General features: G+C 33.2%; 1 protein-coding gene across 1 annotated transcript; it reads left to right on the forward strand.

Moving 5' to 3' along the window:
- The first annotated feature begins 4556 nt into the window (after positions 1-4556).
- Positions 4557-5909, forward strand: LOC139868845 (uncharacterized). Its single transcript, XM_071857187.1, has 3 exons — positions 4557-4850; positions 5165-5284; positions 5598-5909. The coding sequence occupies exons 1-3, from the start codon at positions 4557-4559 to the stop codon at positions 5907-5909; spliced, it is 726 nt and encodes a 241-aa protein (XP_071713288.1).
- Positions 5910-8445: the final 2536 nt, after the last annotated feature.

Below are 8445 nucleotides of genomic sequence, written 5' to 3' on the forward strand. Positions count from 1 at the left end.
AACTCGCTCATTTGTTCATTTTGAGCATCGAGTTCTTCGAGTTTGATTTTCATATGATCTAAAGAATTTTCGGACACGTAATTTTCCTCGTCTTTTGGTTGTTGAGTTTGGATATATTCTTGGGAATAATCCCAGTTTGAATTGCGTTCTTCATAATCGTTCCATGCAGGTTCTGTGGGTGCGTAATTTTCCATAGGAACGTAATAGTAACATTCCCATGTTGAGTGATAATCTCCACAGATTTCACAACCAGTTATTGTTTCATCGTTCGCGATCCAAGATTGACTGAATGAATTGTCATCAACACTCGGTTGAGAGTATTGATTTAATTGATTTTGGAGTTCAAAGAGAGTTTCCAAGGCCTTGCTTTCAAAATTTTCCATTTTATTGCGATGGCCAAATTTTAGCTACAATGTGGTACAATCACGAATTATCCTATTAGTTATAAAAATAGAAAAACTTATATAAGTTGTCCAATTAATAGACTTTTCTGATTTTGCCCACGTTTCGAATAGCCAAAAGATGCAGCAGGTAGCCAGGACCCTTTAAATCGGAAGCCCACAACTAGCCACTAACAAATCCAACTATTACTACGAACCAGAAAAATGTCAACGTCCATTAATTTAACCGCTTAAATAATTTTTCTTTCTGTTTGAGATATTAGATAAGAAATAGAGAAAATTCTAGGTCCTAAAAACTAGAGTGTCGAGAAAATAGAAAGAAATAGATTGCGCGTCGAAAAGTGTCGAAAAATAAAAAGGTAGAAAAATAGGCGTCGAAAAATAAAAATAAGAAAATAAAACGTCGGAACTTAAAAGTCTAAAAACTAAATCTAAAAAGTTGTGCCTAAAAGTATTAAGGCTTAGAAGCAATTCTATAGGAAATCCGCAATTACTTAAAGGCACTAAAATCTATTTAAAACTAAAGCGAAAAACGGCGTCGCAAAATTCTAAAGCACCTAAATCTTAGTCTAAGGAATAAGCACTTAAGGGATTTTACGGCAATGCCTAAAAATTCTAGAAATAAAAATGAAACTACGGCAAAAACTAGACCTAAAACTAAGCACGAATGATAAAAATACAAAAATTACGCTAAAAATAAATAAAAGATACAAAATATAAAGGAAAATAAAAAGTTGATAAAATTATATATTTTTATAAAAATATTATTTTTATATTTATATTATAAAAGTATTAATTTTAAATAAAATAAAACTAATTATAAGTAATAATAACTAATTAAAAACTGAAATATAATAATAATAAATAGATTAGGGTTTATAATAATAATAATAATAAAATCCGTAATAAATGCGAAATTAGGGTAGAATGGTGGCCTGTCAGAAGACCTCATGCGACTAGCATGGGGTTTAGTTGAAATATCATGCGACTCGCATGGGGTTCGGATCCAGGCCAAAAGTTGGGCTGCTACAGTACCTTGGCCCGATTACTTATTATTATTTTTTTTTATTTTTTTTCTGTTTTTCTATTTTTTAATTTTTCTGTTTTAAAATTTAATATAAAATATTTATATAGTTTAAATAAAAACTTATATTTTTATAAAACTAAAAATAGAAATATTTGATAATTTTGTAAATAAAAATCTTAAAAATATATATAAGTATATTTTTTTTTTCGGTTTTAAATTTTTTTTTTTTTTTTTTTTTTTTTTTAGATTTTATATTGTTTTTTCTAAAAATGTAAATAAATATTTCGCCGACTCCCCGGCAGCGGCGCCAAAAACTTGATGTCGTAGCGTGGGGTTACGGAATATACTATATTTTTAATACGAAATGCTACAAAATTTAACAAGTTTTAATTAAATATTTACAAAATGGATATACCAAAACCTTGCTACAACACAATAGGCAGTGTACCTAGTCGCGGAGTAGTATAGTTTTTAGTAAGTCCGGTTCGTTCCACAGGGAGACGGGCTTATGAAACACTTATTTTTATATAATTATATTTGTACAAAATATATATAATTATATATAATAATATATAAAAGGAGAGTTTACCGTTTAATGACCGGTTTGTCGATTTTATATTTTAAGCGAAGCGTATAGTAAATGACGATATTTAAATAATAATATAAAATAAATAACAATAATTAAAATGACAATAAATAAAAGTACGAGGAAATATGAAATAAAATATATTATGCTTATTTAAACTTCCGTAACCATGATGGTTGACGTGTTGATTTTAGTTTTATGCCCATGGGTTAATTGTCCGTTGTCCTGGATTATTTAATATGTCCGTCTGGTTTTTGTCCATAACAGTCCATCGGTCATAAATATAAAATGCGAGTGCCCTCGTCAAATTATCCTTATACCCGAAGTTAAATATTCCAACTAATTGGGGATTCGAATTGTAACAAGGTTTTAATACTTTGTTTAATGAATACACCAGGTTATCGACTGCGTGTAAACCAAGGTTTTACTACTTTGTTAACAATTACACCAATTACCCTTGAATGTAATTTCACCCCTGTTTTAATTATTCTAGTGGCTATTAATCCATTCCCGTGTCCGGTTAAATGAACGATTATTCGTACATATAAATACCCCGCCCATCGTGTCCGATCGAGTGTATATGGTAATTTATAGGGACGCCCAATTGTAAATCTTTATATTAACATTAACAAACTATCATTTAGTTAAACAAATATAAAGCCCATTAATAGCCCATAGTCTAATTTCCACAAGTGTCGTTCTTTTGTCCAAACCCCAATTATGGTACAAAGCCCAATTACTCAATTTTAATATTTTTAGCCCAACATCATGATTACTTCGTCTTAAATAAGCATAATAATAACTTAAGTACGAGACATTAATTTAAAAAGGAGAACATAGCTTACATTGATTATTTATCGCGTAGTGTTACACGGACAGAGCTCCGACTTTAAAAACCCGTAAAAATAACTTTTACATAACCCAAACTAATCTAATATAACACTAATCTATACTATATATACATATATATATTTATTTATATTATACTAGGGAGTATTATTATGTATTTGTGTGTGTGGTGTGTGTTAAAAACGAACGAAAACTGGCAAATTTATAGACCAGGCCTGATTCTGATCCTCATGCGACTCGCATGGGTTTATGCCTATTTGCCATGCGACTCGCATGGCCACGCTGGACAGCTCACATATCTTTTGTCTTCTTGTTCGTCGACATATTTATTAAATATATATAAAATATAAATAATTTTAATAATTATTTATATATTATATTATATTTATGTGCATAGTAGACTAGATATTTTTGGTCCATTGCGTCGGGCGTTTCTTCTTGGCTCGGGTCCCAGTTCCGGATTTTCGGACGTCCTTGCGTACTATTTTATATCGTGTACTTTGCGTTTCGTAACTTGTACTCTTGTTATTTTTAGACGTTCCTCATCAATAATTTGAACCATTTTAATTGTATCTTGTACATTTGAGCATTTTGGACCTTTCCGTCTTCAAATCTTTATTTTCGCCTTTTGTCTTCGCACTTATTTAATATAAACGAATATTACTTGAATAAGGAACAATTGCAACTAAAATCTTGTCTTTCTTGGGGGATAATGTTATGAAATATATGTTCCTTTTTAGCCTTATCAAGATCATTATTCACATTATTTATGGGTTTTTCCTTTACAGAATAAATCTGAAGTGTTTGATAAAATATTTCATTTTTGTACATATGTTAAAACACAATTCAATTTTCGAGATAAAATCTTTTCAATTTGATAACGGTGGGGAATTCGACAATAACCAAATGCATCAACTTTTCCAAAATAACGGCATCCAAATATGCTTCTCCTTTCCACACACCTCTCAGCAGAACGGTAAATCTGAACGCATGATTCGTATTATCAACAATCTCACCCCTCCTCTTTCAAGCTCACATTCCCCCTACTTTCTGGGTGAAGGCTCTCCACATGGTCACTTACCTTCACACCTACTTCCATCATCTACCATCGGCTATGATAATCCACACACCAGACTGTACAAGTACAAACCAAATTACTTCACCCTTCGTGTCTTCGGATGCCTCTACTACCCCCACATACACACCACTAACAAACTTGCTCTCCGCTCTACCCCATGCATCTTCCTCAGTTAACCATCTAACCACCGCGGATACCGTTTCTATGACCTCACCACCCACATAACCATCCTTTCTTGTCATGTCACATTTGACGAAACTTCTTTTCCCTACGGCTCCACCACTACTTCGCCACCCACATCTCCTACGCCCCCTACACCTCCTACCCCACCTAATGCCTCTACATCTCCTACTCCACCCGTACCCTATCTTGATCCTCCACCCGCTACCCCCACTCAAAACATTACCTATGCACATCCTACCTATGGTTACTCACCACCACCTTGGTAATACAAAACTCGTCCAACATCTAAATCTCCTTGTCTCAACTCCATCACCCACTCCTAAGACATATTCTCGTGCCTTCCAGGACCCTCATTGGCATCACACTATGATCGAAGAATATAATGCTTTAATTAAAAATGGTACTTGAACCCTTGAGCCTCGCCCTTCGGACATGAATATAGTTTGCTATATGTGGTTGTTTATGCATAAGTTTAATGCATACGGTACTTTGAGCAGGTATGTTGTTGCTAAAGATCGTAGTCTAAAGGTTGGCATTGATTGTGATGAGACCTTCAGCCCGGTTGTTAAACCGGATACTATTCAGACTATTCTCAGTCTTGCTATTTCTCGACATTGGAATGTTCATCAACTGGATGTCAAGAATGCCTTTCTTCACGGGAATCTTTCTGAGACTTTATACATGCATCAGCCTCCTAGTTTCCTAAACCCTACTCACCCGGATCATGTATGTGTACTACATAAGTCCCTTTATGGACTCAAGCATGCACTTCGGGCTTGGTTTCAGTGATTTGCGGGTTATGTGTTAGTTTTCAACACACCATAAGTGACCCCTCCCTGTTCATCTACAAACAGGATATAGATACTACTTATATTTTATTATATGTGGATGATATTGTCTTGAGTGCTTCGACGCTTGCATTTCTTCAGCGTGTTATTTCATCATTACATACAGAGTTCTCGATGACAGACCTCAGCCCGCTGAACTATTTTTTGAGTATTTCTGTCACCCACACGGCTTCTGTGATGTTTCTCTCTTAGAAAAAGGATGCTACTGAGATCACTGTTTCAGGCCATCCTGTTAAGGACCTCACTATGTACTGTAGTCTAGCAGAGGCCCTTCAATATCTTACGTTTAATCGTCTTGATATTTCGTATGCAGTACAACAGATCTTCTTTTTCATGCACGATCCCAGAGAGATACACCTAGCTACACTCAGGTGTATTCTACTATATATTTAGTGGGCCCTTGATCTTGGTCTTCAGCTTTTACATTAAATACTACATCTTTAGTCGCATATTCAGATGCCGACTGGGTAGGCTGTCCGTCCACTCGCCGGTCAACCTCAGGTTATTGTGTTTTTTGGGTGATAGTTTGTTGTCCTGGTCCTCCTAGGGACAACACACTCCATCCCGCTCTAGTGCTGAAGCGGAATATCGTGGTGTTGTGAACATTGTTGTTGAAACATGTTAGATCCGTAATGTTCTTAGGGAACTACATTGCCCATTATTCTCTGCCACTCTTGTGTATTGTGATAAAGCTAGTGTTGTCTACATGTCCGATAACCCAGTTCAACATCAGCGAATCAAACACATTGAGATTAACATTCACTTTGTTCGTGATTTTGTCATAAATGGACATGTCCGAGTTCTTCATGTGCCCTCCCGTTATCAGTATGCAGACATCTTTACCAAAGGCCTTCCCACTGCTTTATTTAACGAGTTTCGCACCAGTATGAGCGTTCGTCCAGCACCCACTCCAACTGCGGGGGATGTTAGCCGATAGTTGTTACAAAAAAAAACATGTGTATCGGCAGGGACATGTTAGCCTTGTGTTGACTATGTCAACCCATCCAGCGGTCCCCCGTAGTCCACTGGAGCCTGGCGAAACACCATCACCAAATGCCCCTACAGCATGTCAGGAACAAGAATCGAACCTGCATCGTTATTGTTACAATCTTTACATGCGTGGGGCCTAGGGATCATTTGGGCCGGGTACCACTGAAGCACTACAATAGTTATGCATATGTTTTGTAAGCCCATCTCTATAAGGGCACATTCTCTATTATTTAGCCCTTTAGGTTTTGGATTGTTCTAGCTATATTTATGTACGCTTCCTTTGCCTGCTGTAGGTATCAATTAACACAGCAATAATATTCACAAATAAATTGTGCCTATCGACTTTAACATTAATTAGTGTCGTTAAAAATGATAGGTTATGCAACAAGTAAAAAACATTATTTAAGGCCAAATCGACTTGCACGTATAATTAGAGATTAGAGAACGAGCAATGACGACTCCGAATCTTGTATAGTGCTCTGAGAGAACTTTGGTAATGCAAAAGTGGAGGAGTGGAGGTTCTAAAAAATACGTGTTTGGTTATTTGAGTTTAAAAAGCAATAAGGCATGACTAAATAAGGTTTATGCGCCTTTCAAAAAAAAAAAATTAAAAAATAAAAAAAATAAGGTTTATGCCATGCATGGTTCTTAAGTCTGGTAACTACTCTTTTGTAATACTTAACATACCAACTAATTTACAACAACTAATTTATATATTACAATATCAATTTAGAACGGCCTTAACATAGTATCTAATTTATCTATCATAAATATAAAAGTTGGACAAAATTTACATTATCAAAACTGTCTAAAGATATGTTACGAGTGTTTGAACCATTAATCAGTTGAGTCAAAAACAAACGCTATAAGGATTGGGTAGTAAATCCTCTTACAACTAAATGCACCATAAATTTTACCTCTTCATAGGTGTGAAAAATGGAGAGTTGGAAGATTTTGGTACGAATGAATCTCTTTAAAAGCAAGCATTCGACATCATCATCATCATTATAATCATCATATTATGACTTTATGGATTTGATTTCACTTTCCTTTTGTAGTTAGTAATAAACCATGAAGGCTAAGTTAAACGATTAAATGAATAAGGTTTTTCCTACTAAGGCAAGAGGAAATTTTAGTATGGCAAAAGAAAATACGTCCAACTTTCATAAAACACAAGAATTTGTCTTTATTGGTGATATATACAAATTCAGATACAATAGTCATAATTGATGAAGTTGATGCCATCACAGTTAGGCATTGTCTTGCACGCTTTGCAATGGATCACTCAAATGCAAATCTTTGCAAAAGTGTCAATACATAAAATCATATATAGTTTTCAAAATCCAGTTGAATATAATACATGTAATCAACGGTTTATATATAGAGAAACAATTGACCGTATACGTATATGGTCAATTATTTATAACACGCCCTTTCATGGGACTTAAACCTTAGTTAATATTAAATATACTTTTAAAAGAAATATATACAAATAAAAGTACAAATGAAGTTGATATTAAATAATTTATACAGTCTTGTAACTTATTTATATCAAGAGTGAACATTATAAGAACTAATTATAAGTTAATCGTGATCAATATCAAGTGTGTAGTCATATTAAAGTAGTCTTTTTATGACGGCTTTAATGATGGTCATTTATATCAAATGTGTAAATTATAAGACTTGAACATAAGTTATTATTAAGTGTGTGTATATAGATGGCACTCGCGAGCGATGGATACAAATCCTTTATCAATGACCCCACAATATTTTATCTTTACCCTCAAGGGTGTGTACCCATTAACGGGTTGTTTTTCACACATACATGTAACTCACATATACCATCGACTCGCAGATTATAAGAATATACAATCTAACTAATCAAAAATATCTATGATGTATCAACATTTATGAATAAAGTATTGTCTTGAAGATAACCGAAGATTTGATTTTAAAACTCATATTCTTAGATATTTTCTTAATATATAAATATAGAATAGATATATATAGATAGATCACTAAAGATAGATGATTGTGACGATGAGGTAGGTGTAGGTGTGTAGCTAATGTAATGTAATTTATATTGATTCAAAAGTCATATAAAATCTGGGATATATATATATATATATATATATATATATATATATATATATATATATATATATATATATATATATATATATATATATATATATATATATATATATATATATATATATATATATATATATATATCTATACATTATTATAAAGCACGTGTCAATAATCTTACGTGTCAATTTCTCAATTAATCTGAATTAAATAATCCTACATGTCATTTTCTTAATTAACTAGAATTATTCTTAATAATTTCCTAAAATAACTCCCTAGAATTAAAGGTGTGTAATTTAAAGTTTCTATATATATAATTATATAATAAAAAAGATGTACGTATTTATTATACTATTAGGAGTATTAATTAAAGTCTTTACATATTAATGGTG

The sequence above is a fragment of the Rutidosis leptorrhynchoides genome, chromosome 9 (genome assembly GCF_046630445.1).
Source record: "Rutidosis leptorrhynchoides isolate AG116_Rl617_1_P2 chromosome 9, CSIRO_AGI_Rlap_v1, whole genome shotgun sequence".
Lineage (NCBI taxonomy): Eukaryota > Viridiplantae > Streptophyta > Magnoliopsida > Asterales > Asteraceae > Rutidosis > Rutidosis leptorrhynchoides.